Below are 18,954 nucleotides of genomic sequence, written 5' to 3'. Positions count from 1 at the left end.
GAAGTCAGATAGGGCTGAAGGAACAACTGTTTTATGAAGAAAAATTTAACTATATTACATATTTTGGTCTAGAGTGGTAAAGACTGCAGAATAAGATAAATTTCCCCCTTTGAAGTCTGTAAATTGAATATAGTCTGGATTATGAATGACAACCAGAACTAAAACTCACCCCCTCATACATGAACAAGGTAAATATGGGATCAATAAGAGAAATTAATGCTTCATAAACCAGGCACATCTCCTTCTGCATTAAGTCTGTTGCAATATCATCCATCCCACTGTACACTCGAGAAATAAGAGTGAAAAAGGCAGATGATGGTGATCATGAAAATGGTTTGGTTTTGTTATCCACTGACAACAGCAGTTTGAGAACCACTGTTCTTGAGGAAGCAGAATTTTTTTGTTACATACACACATAAGGTATTACACTACCCCCATCTGCTTTTTGGAAGTGGATGCTCCTGAGTATTTTCACCATTATTCCCTGGCTTTGTCCTGTACCTCTAAAGTCTTGTGATCCATTTACAGATTGATGATGCTAATTCTAAGGCAGAATTTATAGTCTTCTCTCACCTTTTACCCTTCCTACTCTAATGAAGTGTAAGTCATGTAGACCTTATTCCCTCTGCTTTTCTTCATGACTTCTCACTTTGTTGATAAACTGTAAAGGCATATATATATATGTATATGTATATGTATATTAAACTGGAGTCTGCAGAGGGGGAGTAAGACCATCATTGGGGCCATTTCTTTATATCCTGAAAAACAGTAGAGGGAAGGAAAACCACAGTGTTACCTGGAGTCTGGACTCTATCAAAATGTAAAAGCATGGACACCGATGACTAGCTCCTGGAGGCCTGCCTAGAATGAGAAAGAAGAATTATCTCTAGAAATATCAACACTTCGAGATGTATCTCCACTTTGGAAATACATGAGACTAAAAATAGTCTCTTGAGTCTCTCTACCTTTAATTCATCGGGGACACACACACCATTTGTCTTCTTTCTCTCCTTTCTCATTCAGCTCCATCAACACCAACCTCATTTGATTCCAAACAGAGTGACATGTTTGTGTCCAGTGAGAACCAAGTCTTTGTTTCCATTGAGCTCTCTCTAGAATCTTACCATTCTTACTGCCACCACCCAGTTCTATCATTCCTACTTAAACAGCCTGTTGGTCTTTTGACTTGAGGCTCTCCTTTTCTCACTCTATCCTGTGTATCCATGCCTGATTGATTTCTCCCAAACACAGCTATTATCCAGGACTACTATTGTCCTTTGCTCAAAAATTTTCAATGATGTCTTCATTTGTGCCATGGTACAAATCTGCTTTATCTCTACTCTCCTTCCACTTTTCCATGATCCCTTCATCTGAAATATTCTACAATAGTCTTGGCTGTTTCCTTAAAATTCTGTGAACAGAGGCTACACCTTTCTTCTGTGCTTGCTTCCTTTCGCCTGGAATGTCTTCTTTTCCCCCTTCCATCTAAACCCAACCGAGTCTTCAAAACTTAATTCAAAACCAGTCCCTGTAAATGGTTTTTACTTGTCTAATCTGTCTTTCTTGATTTCCCTCTTCTCTGAAATGTAGTAGTATTTGAAGTTTGTACCACACAAAAATGGTATGTGATTACATATCATTATTAATTATTTATTTTTGTTTCAGTTGTGTTAATATTTTTTCTCCAAATAAGTTGTAAGTTTCTTGAGAACTTATTTAGAATTTCATCCTGGGGGAGACCAGATTCCCTGAGCTAGGCAACTGTCAGTGGTTTTTCCAAAACTACTGCTGAAATTATCTTTGTGCTAGTTAAGTTGGGTTGCTCTTATGTCTGGGCGGGAGTTCAAGTCTGATAAATAATATCTTGCATAATGTTATTTCCAAGTACAGTACAGTATAATAGTATCTGTACTTATTCTAAATTTGTCAAACTTTATCTTACAGCTATTTCTGCATTTGAAGTTCAGCCAATTTCTACTGAGGTCCAAGAAGGTGGAGTTGCTAGATTTGCATGCAAGATTTCCTCAAACCCTCCTGCAGTCATAACATGGGAATTAAATCGGACAACTCTACCTGTAACTATGGACAGGTAAATGCAGCTTTTGTCTTTGGAGACGATGCAGGAGTAACGAAGGTGTCATGGGACTTATGGGGGAAAGACCGTGATGGAGCTTATTTTCATTTACAGTAGCAATTACCAACCTCTTAAAGACATTTCAAACTTAGGCAAAGAATTAGATCATCAGTCTCTGGCACATGGGGAATAATTTCTGATTTTTGGTTTAGATCATAATTCAATTAACCTTTCTTACTGCTTTGTTGCTTTCCTTAAACATCTTTTCCAACCATAGGACCACCTGAGCACCTGCTTTGTAGCCCAAGGATTTAAGAAACCAAATTAGACCTTCAGTGCTGGCAATAGCAACTACTATAGGGGTCTCCAATATGCCCTGGTACCTGCCCATTCTGTCTCCGCCTCCCACTTCCAGTCTCCTCTCAGCTACACACACACACACACACACACACACACACACACACTCACACGCACACTCACACTCACCCCCACCCCACCCCCAGTGCTCTGCAGGTGGTTGAGGTTTAAGGATCAAGAACTTAGTAGCGCCTTCATAAAGTTTAATTCCTGTCCTTATGAGTAGCAGCAGTATTCCAAAGTAGGTAAAAATCATTTACTAAAGGGCGCCTGGGTGGCTCAGTTGGTTAAGCGACTGCCTTCGGCTCAGGTCATGATCCTGGAGTCCCTGGATCGAGTCCCGCATCGGGCTCCCTGCTCGGCAGGGAGTCTGCTTCTCCTTCTGACCCTCCCCCCTCTCATGTGCTTGCTCTCTCTCATTCTCTCTCTCTCAAATAAATAAATAAAATCTTTAAAAAAAAAATCATTTACTAAAATCTCAGAATACTATGATGGAAGAAGTTATTCAAGAAAGTGTTAAAAAAAACCCCAAAAACTTAGATTCAGGTGTATCTTGGAGAATATGTCTGTATTAATAGGCAAGAAATCAGGATTTGAAAAAAATCATAATAAGCCCTAGATCACCAGTTATGTAAGCTATAATGTCAAATGTAACTCTGTATAAAATTAGGCTGGTAGATTTCACAAACCACTGCACAAAATACTGCATAGTTATGTATGTTTTAGAGACCTGTAGTGACCCAAATAAAAACAATTGAATCAAGCTAATTGTTTTAAATGGTCTTTAAAGTATTGCATCTGGCACTTTAAAAAGGTTGAATATATTAATCATAGAATACATGTTAAAATAAAATATAAAATCTACTACAAAGAATTTAATCATCTTTCTTCCTGTAACAGGATAACTGCCCTACCAACAGGAGTATTGCAGATCTATGATGTTGGCCAAAGGGATGCTGGGAATTATCGTTGTGTTGCTGCTACCGTAGCCCACAGACGTAAAAGTATGGAAGCCTCTCTAACAGTGATTCCAGGTACTGTCCCAGCTATTAATTTTTCTTCTGTGGCTATAATAGTATGCTATAAAATAGCACTTTAATTTCATGTAAGTTATTGTAATCTAGTTGGAAATGGTCATTTTTATCCCTGTTAGGTTCCTCTTCTTTCACATGCCAGCTTATTTTATGTTAACATCTTTAAGAACAACATCTTTAAGAAAGAATGAATATTTGTTTTGTAAATATTTCACTTTTGTTTTTAAAATATAAAATGCGAAATGAGAAAAACGATTATCCATTTCCACCAAAATTGTCCATTGTCAATAAAGATATATTTGTTTCCAGTTTGTATTTTTTTGTTTGTTGTTTTAAGAAAAATTATAATTTGCATTTGTAAAAATGATACATACTTATCATAAAGTGATGTCTATAAAAGTATAAAAATAAAAATTTTTACATTAAACAATGTAAAAAAGTACAGATAGAAGTTTAAAAGTATCCCCAATTCCAATATCCAGAAATTATCATTGTTAACATTAAGCGAACATAATTTTCTATATTTTGCCACACATAAATATACTTAGAAGGGAAACTAGCTAAAGAGATGAATATGAAGAAATATGTATCTTACTAAAATGGAATTACACATAGATACTAGTTTTTATTTTTAAATAATTTAAATTTACTTGAATATAGTGGGAAAAAATCTGGACTAAAGACATTGGTGAACTTCATCTGAATGTTTATTTTTCACAAGATTCCTAAAATATCCTTGAAGGTTAAAAAATCTCTTTGGAAAACATTGAGAAACTGAAATTACATTTTTAACACTATGGTTCAATATCAGGTAGTATCTTTTAGCTTCCTGGTATGAAAGATTAAAGACAAAATCACTCCCACACTTTTCTCTTCTCCCCACTGTCACATAAATTCTGAACAAGGTTGGCGAAAGGATTAAATGAATGTTTGAGCCTCAATTAAAAGGGAGTGATACGGAAACAACCTAAATGTCCATCAACTGAAGAATGGATAAATAAAATGTGTTCTATTGATATAATTAAATTCTATTATGTTATTACTCAATAAAAAGAAATGAAATACTGGTACACATTGCAACACAGATGAATCTTGAAAACATTATGCTAAGTGAAAAGAAGCCAGTTCCCAAAAGACCATATAATATATGGTTCCTTTGTTAAGGAATGTCTAGAAAAGGCAAATCCAGAGAGACAGAAAGATTAGTGGTTGCCAGGCTGTGGAGAGAGGAGATTGCTAATGGGTGTGGTGTTTCTTTTTGGGGTTCTAAAGTTGATTGTGGTAATAGTTGCACAACTCCGAAAATACTAAAAATCATTGAAGTACTTAAAATTGTGAATTGCGTATGATGTGAGTTATATCTCAATAAAGTTATTTTTTAAGGGAATAACAAGGATATTTTAACTTGTCTCACTTATTATATCTTATTTGTAATTTATTTTCATATTGTGCCTTTTCCTCCTCAAAGCTGAAGAGTCTAATTCCTTCTACACACCAACCATTATAGCAGGCCCACAGAACATAACAACATCTCTTCATCAGACAGTTGTTTTAGAATGCGTGGCCACGGGAAATCCCAAACCAATCATTTCTTGGAGCCGCCTTGGTAAGTTTTCTCAGGGAAAAAAGTCTTTAAACTTTGTTGATTTTAATGAAACTGACAGAATGTTTATTTTATATGCAAAACACATGTTTGTCATTGAAGTGGCTTCTAACTTTTTGGCATTTCAGTGTGTAGAGAAAAGGTTTTTGTATAGCAGATTTTATACTTTTTATGATATGATTAGATGGTGATCTTTTGACATAATTTTAGATCTTATGTTACATTATTTTAACCGAAGTCTTCTCTTGGAAATAGATCACAAGTCCATTGATGTCTTTAACACTCGGGTACTGGGAAATGGTAATCTCATGATATCTGATGTCAAGCTGCAACACGCTGGAGTGTATGTTTGTCGGGCGACAACCCCAGGCACGCGCAACTTTACAGTTGCCATGGCAACCTTAACTGTCTTAGGTATGTTTTATTTCATCCTGCATTCAGGAGAATCTCGTATTTTAACATTTATTGTATTATCTCATTCATCGCTTACTTCCTCCTTTCTTGAACTTTGTAGCGTTGATATGAAGGTTGATATGAAATCCTGTGATCCAACAATGAATTTTAGAAGAAAGTTAAAGCTCTGGGTTAAAATGTAACTAACTATAATGCTTAAGTCACCCTCCTGTTTGCCTGCATACCATTATGTTCCTTCTTATTTAAGCATCTCTTTTATGTCTTTGTTACTTACCCACAAATCCACATATCCATTTACCAATCTAAAACTTTAATCTGTTGATTGTATGCGTTCACAAGTGGCTATATATTATTGGGCTTAGTTAAGTAGGATTATAGTGTACCTATTTCTAGTGTGTTGACACAGAGGGTCTCAATAGGGAAAACCTCGAGGGAGTGGACATCTAAATGAACAATGCTGAGAAAAGGCATCTGGATAGTTATATGTGGAGTGTAGATAAGAGGCTCAGAATGTGAAATATTTTCAAGGATGGGACTTGAGTCATTTGCCGAACTCTTCCTTGACTCTTTGTATCATTCCTGTTGGAGACATGGACGTTTTTCTCTGTTCTTTTTTCTTTAAAAATAGCTCCTCCTTCATTTGTTGAATGGCCAGAAAGTTTAACAAGGCCTCGAGCTGGTACTGCTCGATTTGTGTGTCAAGCAGAAGGAATCCCCTCACCCAAAATGTCATGGTTGAAAAATGGGAGGAAGATACATTCAAATGGGAGAATTAAAATGTACAACAGGTGGGCTATGTCACTTTGCTACTATTTTAGAGAAGATATAGTGGCTTTAGTAATTGCTATGTGAACTGGTTGTAATATCAAATATCTAAATTATCTTGGTATTTTAAACTAAAATAAGAAATTTAGATTCTGAAAGGGGGGGAAATGAGGGGGGAGACAAACCATGAGAGACTATGGGCTCTGAGAAACAAACGGAGGGTTCTAGAGGGGAGGGGGGCGGGGGGATGGGTTAGCCTGGTGATGGGTAGTAAAGAGGGCACGTATTGAATGGAGCACTGGGTGTTATGCGCAAACAATGAATCATGGAACACTACATCAAAAACTAATGATGTAATGTATGGTGATTAACATAACATAATAAAATAAAATATGAAAAGAAAAAGAAATTAAGATTCTAACATCAGCACGCCATAGATCCTTTTGTATTTTATATGTGGATCATGGAAGTGGTAGATTATAATGAAATAAATGTTGGACAGTCCCCTAGACCTGGGTTCTAGTCCTGATGAGCCAATAGCTAAGTTATTAGCAAGCATATTAACCCTTTGGGGTCTCAGTTCCTTCTTCCATTAAAAAGAGAAAATTAGAAGGAAATATTCAAATCTCAAGGAATTTTTCAAACTTAATGATTTTTAGAACTCATTTTCATTAGTATAAATATGAATCTTCTTATAACATTGCCATATGTTTAATAAAACTTTAAAATTTTTTGTTGATCTGAATTTATGTAACATTGCAATATTACATAAGTTAGATGCTATTACAGAGTAATACACTTTTTTATAAAAGCCAAAATTTTTTTTAAGGTTTTATTTATTTGACAGAGACACAGCGAGAGAGGGAACACAAGTAGGGGGAGTGGGAGAGGGAGAAGCAGGCTTCTGGTGGAGCAGGGAGCCCAATGCGGGGCTTGATCCCAGGACCTTGGGATCATGACCTGAGCCGAAGGCAGACGCTTAACGACTGAGCCACCCAGGCACCCCTAAAAGCCAAATTTTAAAGAAGAGATTAGTCTTTCACCTAAAGCAAACAGGGTTTGGATATCACTATTACTTAAACTCAGAAAATAAGAGTAATTTTAAGCAACTCAGATTTTTCAGTGGGGTTGATTACACAGTTTTTTGTTCTTTGTAACTTTTGTCACTTAAAATGAGAGTGAACTTAGCAATAGTTTAACTTTATTTTTACATCATTCTTAGAATTTTTCATAAAAATATTTTTTTCTTTCCTCAGTAAATTGGTAATTAACCAGATTATTCCTGAAGATGATGGTATTTATCAGTGCATGGCTGAGAACAGTCAAGGATCTATTTTATCTAGAGCCAGACTGACCGTAGTAATGTCAGAAGACAGACCCAGTGCTCCCTACAACGTGCATGCTGAAACCATGTCAAGTTCAGCAATCCTTTTAGCTTGGGAGAGGCCACTTTATAATTCAGACAAAGTCATCGCTTATTCTGTGCACTATATGAAAGCAGAAGGTAAGCAATTTGAGGAGTATTTATTTTCAACTGCTACTTGCTGTCAATAATTTCAGTATGAATGATGTCTTACCAGAAAATATTTTTGAAGTTCTATGGCATTTATCTCTTTTAATAAAATAATCTATCACCTGCATATCAGTTTTTGCTAAATGTTTTTATTATTGTATACTTTGTATATATAAGTATAGTTTAAGATTTTGTTTAGAAATAAGTACCATCTCTGCCTGCTAAAAATTACAAAGTGGTGGAGTAATGAATTTCATTCCAGCCAAGATATAAATTCTTCAGCTAAGACTTGATATTCCAATTTAAGTATACAGTTACCTAGGAACAATGTTGTAATTGGTTCATAAAATAATATGGTGAATTATGGTCACTATAGCATGTTATTTTTAAGGGGGGGGGAGTAAACATTATCAGATCCCCATAAGTTGATTTTATATGTTTTGAATGTTTCCTGAAAACATTTAAAACTCTGAATATTGAACAGGACTCTCTTTGTTGATACATCATTTCTTATATAAAAGTAGAAATCAGGGTGCCTGGGTGGCTCAGTTGGTTAAGCGACTGCCTTCGGCTCAGGTCATGATCCTGGAGTCCCGGGATCGAGTCCCGCATCGGGCTCCCTGCTCGGCGGGGAGCCTGCTTCTCCCTCTGACCTTCCTCCCTCTCGTGCTCTCTGTCTCTCATTCTCTCTCTCTCAAATAAATAAATAAAATCTTTAAAAAAAAAAAAAAAAAAAAAAAAAAAAAGTAGAAATCAAATCTGTCTTAAAATTTTTATTCAGAACTATTAATTCCATTGTTTCTGCAATCTTTTTTGCCCTAGTATTTTCTTTTGGCAAAAAAATTCGAGGGAAAGGAAAAGCTACTTAGAAATCCTAGAGATTTCTCTACTGATCTCTCATAGAAACCACAGAAGTTTACAAATTTTAGTTGTGCACAGTCTAGATTTTATGCAATAGACATTAAAACAAATCCTAGCACCCAAAAATGATGATATGATAAAATTGTCCATATAAACAGGTGGTTTGTTGTTGTTTGTTTTTTATACTTTGAAGTAGTATTTTGAAAAGGAATATTTTGAATTTAAATCAGGGGTTTTAGCAAGAATGAAAAGTCTAACTGAGCATGTTGGAGTATGTTAATTCCCTTCTTAGTGATTTAGGAAGGTAAAAGGAATGCTGGTTTTGGTGGAGACCACTCTTGTTCGCTATTATGGTCATTTCATTAGAGCCTCCACATGCGGCTCAGTGGTCTATTCAAGGACAGAACAAGGCTTTTTAATTCGAACTCAAGGACCTTGTTTGGTAGGTCAGAAATCGTACTATGCAGTTCCTAATTAACAAGCCATTAGCCAGTCTGTTGTGAAATGGCTGTAATCTTGTCTAATTAAAATGCTATCAAGTTAATTCAGAAATGTGGGAAAACTTAATGGTGGAATTTGCCTTCTGTTTTGTTTATAAATCCAGTGAGGGGGAGAAGGGCCTTGGTCCTTAGAGCGTTTTGATGAAGTTGACGTGCATTTACCGTGAATTGTTCGCAAAGCCCAGGAGCTGCCAGTGTGGTTATTCCCCTGTACAGATCCGCGCCGTAGGAATTAAATCACACAAAGGCAAATTCTGTTCTATACCTTGCCATGCATATTTTATTAAGAATTGCTGAGAAATTTTTTTTTTCCTCTTTGGTGGGGGGGAAAAAGTTCGTTGTGGAACAAAGTGTTTTGAAGCACATTCTGTGCCTCCCAGTTCTTTTGCTTCCTACTAGTATAAATAAAAAGAACAACTTGTGTCAGTCAAATTTAATAGAATCTCTAGGGCCAAAATGAGATCTTTTGCAGGACGACTTTTGGTTTGGTTTGTTTTTATAAAGCCTGGAGACTTTACATTCCCATAAAGCCTAGAGCCTTTACGTTCCCTACTGTCTCTCCATTTACTTTTAAAAGGAAAAAGAAGCCATGCGTTTAAGCAAGTAAAACTTACACTGTTTCAAACTACGGTGTTCTATAACATTACGCTCTGTTGTGTTACTGCTGTACATTGTCTCTGCTATGGGTTTTGACTGGATATTAAAACAAATTTAGAAGAGATTAATTATTTTCAGTTTGATGTACTAGGGAAGAATTCAAACTACTAATTTGTAGCAAGACGTAGTTACTTTTAGAAGTCACATTTCTTTTTTTTTTTTTAAAGGGTCACAAAAGATAACAAAGATTAGGCAGGAGGATCAGTGTGTCACAGTAAGGGAAATTGGTCTTGTTCATTTTGAATACTCCTGATTTTTAAACGCTGATTCTTTAATCTAGGTTTAAATAATGAAGAGTATCAAGTTGTCATCGGAAATGACACAACTCATTATATTATTGATGACTTAGAACCTGCTAGCAATTATACTTTCTACATTGTGGCATATATGCCAATGGGAGCCAGCCAGATGTCTGACCATGTGACACAGAATACTTTAGAGGATGGTAAGAAAACACAGTCTATGTCATTTAAGTATGAACATTAATATGTTTAATCCATTTCAATGAATAAATGTGTTTTAAATTAGAGAAAATATCCTCTTTTTGGTTAAAAAAATAATCAAAACAGGTATGGTAACTGGCAGGCTAGTTTGCCATTTCAAATTTGACCCTCACTTTTTGACAATAAGATGGTAAGTGTAGAGTTTTTATAACTTATAATGTGTAACATAAATTTTAATAATAAAAATCTTATATTATTGTATTTCTTCAAGTTTCCTAGTGTAAGTTGTAAATACATTGACGTTTTTAAAAAAATTTTTTTTGACATTGCAGGGTTTTTTTGAGTGGAACAAAATGTGGAATTTTCTAAGCATAAATAAATATAAATATAACGAGTAAATATGTAATGAACAGAGGTCAGAGGTCTTGGACCTCTGAAACTGGGAGTTTTTGAAATTTAGTAAACTGTCAGTTAAAAAATGTTCTTTAAAAATCAGCAGTTAGTCTATTTTTAGGTATAATATGTTTATTCTGCTTAAGGAGGAAAGTAATAGTTGTTACAGACCCTGGGTTGGAAGTTGAGTTGTAGTCCTTTTGAGGGCAGGCCTCCATATATTCTTGTAATGGTGGGAGATCCCATCCATTAGTAAAGTCCTGAGACTGATTCTCCTCCTCTGATTCGTCATCTCTCTCTCTAGGGGCTCTGTAGAAGGCCCTTTTTGTACCCGTCACTGGGAAAAGGGAATGATTTAACATATGCTTAATTATACTGTTCCTCCTTTACAGATGTTTTCTCATCCTCACAAAATGGCCCACCCTTGGTTTTCAAAACACTTTTTGGAGCATTTTTTCGAAGCATTTTTTCATTTATTTGAGAGGGAGAGAGACAGAAACAGCATAAGCAGAGGGAGGGGTAAAGGGAGAGGGAGAAGCAGACTCCCCGCTAAGCAGGGAGTCAGACAGGGGGCTCCATCCCAGGACCCTGGGATCATGACCTGAGCAGAAGGCAGATGCTTAACCACCTGAGCCACACAGGTGTCCTTCAAAACTTTTTTTTTTTTTAAGATTTTATTTATTTATTTGACAGAGAGAGAGACAGCAAGAGAGGGAACACAAGCAGGGCGAGTGGGAGAGGGAGAAGCAGGCTTCCCACTGATCAGGGAGCCCGACGCGGGGCTCGATCCCAGGACCCTGGGATCATGACCTGAGCCAAAGGCAGATGCTTAACGACTGAGCCACCCAGGTGCCCCAAAACATTTTTATGCAGATTATTTCCATATCATTTTCTTTGTTCATTTGGTCCCAGATCTCTTACTTACATCTCTATTATGCCACTTATTAGATGTTTATAAATTCAGAGTTTGACTAAATGAAAAAAATTACTGATCTGGATGCTCAATTCCAATTCAGTTTTCATTTAACAGTCTGTTCCATTTTAGGGGCGTCTGGGTGGCTCAATGTCCTGCGTGGGGCTCCCTGCTCAGTGGGAAGCCTGCTTCTCCCTCTCCCTCTCCCCCTGCCCCTCCCCCTGCTTATGTGCTCTCTCTCTCTCAAATAAATAAATAAAATCTTTAAAAATAAAAAAGTCTGTTCCATTTTAGAGTGAATCACAGTATTTATGACCTCTCGAATTCTCATCACATTTAACCTCTGACATGTATATCTAAGGTGAAACACAGGCTGGGGGCGTGTGCTGTTTTGGGGCTTGTGGGGGTTTTTTGGTGTATTCCTCCCTATATCCTTAAAGGAAAGGAGTCTGACCATAGCAAGCTACTTGTTAAAACTTGCCAGTTCCAGTTAAGTTATGATCTCAAAGTTCTTTTTCCTTTAAACCTTTTCTTACTCTGTAACATTTTACTTAATGTAGTTTCATTTTGTTTTCTGAATAACACAGACTTCTGACCCTACTTTTCACGTTTCTACACCAGTTTCTCCACATTTCCTAAGCCCATACGTCTCAAACGGAGATGTGTGGGTGTCCTAGGGGCACGGCCGTGTGCAGCAGATACAGCTAACACTTGTGGAGGGCTTGCCCCTGCCTGTTCTAAAAACCTTCTCTCCGTTATCTCATTTAATCCCTACATAACCCTCTGATAGAAGAACTGTTGTTATATAAGACACAGTAAAGTAGAGGGGTAAGAATGTGGGCTTTGTTCAGTTGGCCTACATCTGCTCCTTCACTAACGACCTGTGTGACCTTGGGCAAGTGGTTTGACCTCTTTGTACCTCAGTTTCCTCAGCTATAATGATCGTGGTGCTTCCTTTGGTTTTGGTGAGAATTCATGAGTTCATACATATCAAGGACTCAGAAATGCTTAAAAAATTGATTTTCTCTTTTCCAGCTATTAGTTCATTCATGCAACAAATATTCATTGAGTACCTGCTGTGTGTTATTTGATAGTAGTGAACAAAAGAGACAAAAAATTGTCACTGATTTCGTGGCGTTTACTTTCTAGTGGGAGAGGGGGCAGAGGAACAATAAACAAGATAAACAGTCCATTATGTAATTATATGCTATGTGGGATATTGGTAAGTATCTAGGAGAAGGGGAAAAAAGCAAGGAAAGGGAGTATGAAATGTTGGGAGGGTTTGAGACTTGAGACACGGTCACCCAAGAAAGGCTTACTGAGTAGGTGACATTTGAATGAAAACTTGAAGGAAGTGAAGGTGCGGGAGCTGGTGAAGCAGGTGACTGGGGGAGGTGCACGCTCGGCAGAGGAAATGGACATTGCTGAGGGCTGCAGTGGAGGGAACAGGTGGAAAGCAGTAGGAGATTGGGGCCCAGAATCCATGAGGAGCCGACCCTGTAAGTACATAGGGCTTTGTATGAAGTCACAGTGAGGACTTGGGCTTTTACTTTTAGTGACACTTGGCTTTCTTTGGTTCTCTATGCTCGATCCTTCCTCATTATTTTTCCTTCTTTTTTTTTCTGGTTTGTGATCTACTCGCCTGAAAACCTCTGCTAGGGCTGAACGTATCCCTCCTTTATCACATGTGTTGCTCTTAAGAGAATGCAGTAAATACTGCAGTGCTAATTGACAGTTTTGATTCTATTCATAAGCGACCTGTTTTCTTGTATGACTAGTTCCCTTGAGACCTCCTGAAATTAGTTTGACGAGTCGAAGTCCCACCGATATCCTCGTCTCCTGGCTGCCGATCCCAGCCAAATACCGGCGGGGCCAGGTGGTCCTCTATCGCCTGTCCTTCCGCCTGAGTACTGAGACTTCCATCCAAGTTCTGGAGCTCCCGGGAACCACACACGAGTACCTTCTGGAGGGCCTGAAACCAGACAGTGTCTACCTGGTGCGGATTACTGCTGCCACCAGAGTGGGGCTAGGAGAGTCATCAGTGTGGACCTCACATAGGACCCCCAAAGCTACAAGTGTGAAAGGTAAATTTCTAAACATGATTGAGGAAGAGTATTTTTACTTTTTTGAAACTTACTTTTATAAAATCTAAGTGATGTTTAAATGGTGTTTTATGAATGAAAATATTCCATGGATCATGGACTTCACTGAAAATAATTTTAAACTTTTTGTTGCATAGTCCCTTTTGACATAGAGCTCAATAGTGTGTAAAACTTTTGGTTACATTGTTAGTTTGCTTAGCAAATTCTTCATAAATGGGTGAATCCAAATCAAACTGAATTACCAAAAGTTGTATATTAATAGAGACCTAATTGATATTATTCCCATATATATATATGTATGTGTGTGTATATATATATATATTTAGATTTTATTTATTTATTTGACAGAGAGAGACACAGAGAGGGAACACAAGCAGGGGGAGTGGGAGAGGGAGAAGCAGGCTTCCCACTGAGCAGGGAGCCCGATGCGGGGCTCGATCCCAGGACCCTGGGATCATGACCTGAGCCGAAGGCAGATGCTTAACGACTGAGCCGCCTAGGCGCCCAATATTTTATATTTTTAATTCTGTCTCAAAGTTTAATGTCACTGTGGAATTTTGATAGTTAGGTTAAAATATAATTGCTTAGAATTGCACTTTTTTGCAGCTGTTGGTTTAAAATTGGGTGTATATTTATGAACTATGGATTTTTTTATGCATACATTTCTGTTGGCTTTTTCTAGCCCCTAAGTCTCCAGAGTTACATTTGGAGCCTCTGAACTGTACCACCATTTCTGTGAAGTGGCAGCAAGATGCTGAGGACACAGCAACCATTCAGGGCTACAAGCTGTACTACAAAGAAGAAGGGCAGCAGGAAAATGGACCCATTTTCTTAGATACTGGTGACCTTCTCTACACTCTCAGTGGTTTAGGTGAGTGAGTCCGTACTGCACTTTCCTTTTTTCCTTCCTCTCTGACCAGTTGGGAAAAGAGTTTTTGGATATAGGGCAGAAGAACTGACTTACTAGTAGAAAGAGAATTGCCTTTATGACATCACTGTGTATATCCTCCTGCTTAACTCTGTGCTGGTCTTTGACTCACCATTGTGAGCAAACTGACAAGGCGTCAGATAACCATGGTATCTTTCTATCTTCCCCCACCTCTGGGCATCTGCTTTTCTTTCTACAGTTAACTTCTGGTAGAGTGAGATCTGATCAGTTATTGTGAGTGTATGATGTACGTGAAATAGCAATATCACAAAATGAGCAGAAAATAGACAATGATTAATTTAGAAATTGCCGGAGAGTGCTTTGTAGGTGCATTATTTTCACATATAAAATATATATATTTAAATTATGTACAAAATAATGCTCTTACATATGACCATGTCACTATACATATTTATTTTTGTAGCTGTAACACAGAAAAAGCACTCAGCCTTGTGTTTGGGTTTATCACAGTTCCGAAAGACACCGTTTTATTCTCTGTTCGTCTTATCTTTGCTGAGTGAAGAATTTCATAATGTGACCATGTTTAATGGAAAGTAAGGAAACTTATGTCTACAATAAGTACATGGATATAAACAGATACTCAAGTTGTAAAATGCATACTCAGTTATTTCTTAGTTATTTGTTAAAGCAGCAACTTTAACTATGATTCCCAACTAGATTCCTACTGAATTGTTAGAGCACCTTCTGCGCATACTGGAATTTTACAGTGCTCTCTGGCTCTTCCCATCACAGACTACCCTTTGGAGTGCAGAAGGGAAAGGGGCATAGTGACCCCACTGGGATAGCTCCATTTCCTTTTCTGGCTTCACGGCACAACCTGTGAAAACAGCAGTAGTCCTGAGACCCTGCGCGGTGACAGGCTATGGTGGGAGTCTGTTTTTAGAGGCAGGCACATAGGAGGACCCCATCCTCTGGTTCTTTGCTATAGTTTTCCAGATGGCATTTTGCTTCTAATCTTATTGTCTTGGATTTTAATTTAATCTACATTTGCTTAAATAAATTTCACTATTGATCCCTGTCACACAGTTTTATAAATGATGAGGAGAAGTTACATATGTTCCAGGGTGACCTTCCTTAAAACCATTGATGCAGAGGTGGTGGTAGCAAAACCTGTCACCAAAGTCAGGAGCATTTATTTCTAGCCGCAGCTTCTCAGTGTGCTCTCCCTTTCTATGTTCATATCATTTATTCAGAAGAGTTGTACTAAGTTATCAAGTAAGAAACGGGATTTGGGACAATAGCTGATGAAAAATCACACATCAAACTCAGTATTTCCAGTTTCTTCACTGTTCAGGAAATACAAATAGGTAGAAAATACAAAAAATAAGTTCATAGAGCACTTTTCTTGAACACGTAGGTAGCTTATTTTAAAAAAATGAATAATTTATTGGGAAGAACAAAATAATGCTCTGCTTGTGAAAAGTTTAGAGAAACATCTTCTTAAAATTTTGTCAATTAAAAACAACGCTTTAGAGGTGCCAGGGTGGCTCAGTCGGTTGGGCATCTTCCTTCGGCTCCGGTCATGATCCCAGGGTTCTGGGATCGAGTCCCGCATCAGGCTCCCTGAGCCTGCTTCTCTCTCTCCCTCTGCTGCTTCCCCTGCTTGTGCTCTCTCTCTCTGTCAAATAAATAAGTGAAATCTTAAAACAAAAACAAAACAATGCTTTAAAATTTAAACATTTTCTATGGGTGCGTATAAATATAAAGAAGACCCATTGATCTTTGTTGAAATTTTTTTATAATCTCTAATAGCTTTTAGTACTATGAATTTTTATTTCCTTCTGTGTTTTAAAAGTAAATCACATATATTACGGCCTGTGTTTTTATGTTGTAAAATCCTTTGTGTATACTACTTGGGGTAATTCAGCTTAAAATCACTGTATAATGCATAAACTGGGAAATTATTTTGTTATAGTCAGTATGCCTCTCTGTTAAAATAACTCCATGTTTCCTGACTGCGGAGTTAGACCTGGGTAGTTGGGCTCATTGCAGGGCAGGCTAACAGGGGACTGTGTCTCAGCTGTAAGACTTTCTTGTTGGACAGTGGGTTCCACACCCCTGGAGGTGCCAAGCCAGGGCTGGAACGGGCTGACCAGCAGAGATGCAGTTGATCCAAGCATTGTACAGCTGTTGACTAGCTTACCTTTAAGATGCCTTTTACTCTTGAGAGCCCTAGGGTCTATAGTCTTTCTTTCTTAGACACCGTTGGGGCCTAGCTGAGCTTATAGCAAGTTGAACGGGTATAACCCACTAAGCAGGCAAGTGTTAAGAGCTCTCACTCCTTTCCTTCTTACTTTCGGCTCTTGGGAGGGCAGTATGTTCTGTTAACTGGACAACTGACCATCTGTGACCATTTTTAGCAAGAGCATCTGGCGTTAGCTGCCTGTTTAACAGAGAGTGATGTGTGCAGAGGGCAGTAGGTTAAGGGAACCCTATCTGTGTCTTGCATGGTGAATACTTTCTTTCACAGAGCTTTTGTACATTAAAGATGCTCTAACTAGAACTAGATTTACTAAGTGGGCTTGGAAATGAAATTTAAATGCTTCTGTTTGCTGAATCAGTGTCAATTTGAGTAGCAAACTGATGTCTGAAAATTTCATTTTCATACTAATCCCTTCTCTGATGCCCTAATACACATCCTTTTGTTTCTTCTGGTAATTAAGTTTTCAACTAAAAAGTATGTTATTGGGACACATTCTCCTTGGTAACACATACAGTTCTTTGTTTCTGAAAGAAAGAAATGAATTTGTGTATTTCAATTCATTTAACAAGAATTTACAAATTATTTTTCTAAATAAGGCATTGTAGTACTAAATAAAAAGATTTAACAGATGTGACCTCTGCTCAAAACAAGAAAAACCAAAAGAGATTAACTTGATTTACTTTCCTGATTTTTCTCCCAAAGTTCTGAATAACTAAATTTAATTGTAATGAAAGTTGTTTTACAACATTTTATGCTAAATCCTCAATGCTCAGTTCAAAGATGTAGACTGTTTTGTTTTTTAAAGTGGCTGAAAAGATTCTTGTGTCTTTATTAGTAATATAAATATTGGTAGAGCAATGGAAGTATTTTGATGTTGCTGGTTTGTTCTAGTTTAATGATTTGTAAATACACAGTTTGCTTTTAATTAGAAATGGTTTGGGGGTTGGTGAAAAAAACATTTGGCTTGTGATTTAATGTTTATGTGATTTGTTCTAAATTGTGGTTTGAGGTTTTCTTCAAGATTTGCATCTTTGTTGTGATTATTTTCACTCAGTTGTTTTTTTTTCCTCCCTTGGCACTTCTCATGTTTACCTGTTTTAAGCAGAATTTTAAAACATTTGTTAAATTTATCACACAATAAACTGAAGCAAAATTAATAGCACACTTGTGTTCTTTGATAATAGACTGATTGAAATAATTCATTCCTCTTTTTTTGTCTGTTTATTTCAGAAATTGGCTTCAAATTCTGAAGTTAGGGTTTCTAATTGCAAAGAAGACTGTTTTCATAAGCTGTCAGAAACTTCTTAATTGTTCAGTATTTATATAATAAGGGGGAAAGGGGGGGATTATTTAGATGGTGCTGTTGTTAGTTTAGCATTTGGGACACGATAATCTTTAGCTTCTATTTTGCCAAAGAATGTGTGCTGTTATATTTCACAGCAAGCTTGATTAGTGAGCATGAGATTAACAACAGTTACAAAGATCCAAAATATTTAAAATCATTAGTAATGTTCCTGGATTCCTTACACACCTTTAAAACTCACAGATCTTTTTTTGATAAATCCAAAATTGGAATTCCCAGTTACCGTGGGGGAAATAGGAGGCAGAAGAAACAGTCCCTGGGTAACAAGTAATTTTAGAGTCCCTTAGCCAGTTTGTATGGAAGCATGATAAAATTAAGTCAGATTTCTGGGTGTTATCCTTTACCATAACAGAGTAGGATTTGGTCGTGTGATTATATATCTGAGGAAAGAAAATCAAGAGCTACCCTTGGTGAGTCAAACATATATCTGGAGGGAGTTGTAATCTTTCCTTTAGTCAAGACAGGACATAAAAGAGACTACTTTTATCAGAGAGGGTTCATTGTGAACCTCACTATAATAGTGATTTTGTTTTGAAGAGAACTAGAATCACTCAGTTTACAAAATATGGAAGTCACGTTTTAAGGCAAGCCAAAGTCTTTTCAGAGACTGTGTTCCCTCATTCCTCTCGCACAAGGAAGCCTTAGATAACACTCAGAAAAATCTCTGGAAACATGCTATAGGTGAAAATTCTTGTATTGCGGCTGTTTTGCAACTTTCTCACTGCACCCCTTGAGAGAGAGTAAAAATCTACACCATATTTTATAAACAGATCTTCCTGATTGTGTATAGTCTCGAGTATATCTTAGCAT

The 18,954-nt window shown here is 37.2% G+C and overlaps 1 protein-coding gene across 1 annotated transcript in view; it reads left to right on the top strand.

Annotated features, from left to right (window-relative positions):
• Nucleotides 1–18,954, top strand: part of PRTG (protogenin) — a 124,768-nt gene that overhangs the window by 57,545 nt on the left and 48,269 nt on the right. The window contains exons 3-11 of the mRNA XM_021693730.1: nucleotides 1,945–2,089; nucleotides 3,332–3,465; nucleotides 4,934–5,071; nucleotides 5,324–5,482; nucleotides 6,111–6,270; nucleotides 7,504–7,751; nucleotides 10,059–10,223; nucleotides 13,306–13,611; nucleotides 14,312–14,500. Of these exons, the coding sequence (XP_021549405.1) occupies nucleotides 1,945–2,089; nucleotides 3,332–3,465; nucleotides 4,934–5,071; nucleotides 5,324–5,482; nucleotides 6,111–6,270; nucleotides 7,504–7,751; nucleotides 10,059–10,223; nucleotides 13,306–13,611; nucleotides 14,312–14,500 (1,644 nt within the window). The remainder of the gene's footprint in view (nucleotides 1–1,944; nucleotides 2,090–3,331; nucleotides 3,466–4,933; nucleotides 5,072–5,323; nucleotides 5,483–6,110; nucleotides 6,271–7,503; nucleotides 7,752–10,058; nucleotides 10,224–13,305; nucleotides 13,612–14,311; nucleotides 14,501–18,954) is intronic.

Source organism: Neomonachus schauinslandi, chromosome 9, assembly GCF_002201575.2.
Source record: "Neomonachus schauinslandi chromosome 9, ASM220157v2, whole genome shotgun sequence".
NCBI classification, from domain to species: Eukaryota; Metazoa; Chordata; class Mammalia; order Carnivora; family Phocidae; genus Neomonachus; species Neomonachus schauinslandi.
This window is presented reverse-complemented; position numbering and strand designations above follow the sequence as displayed.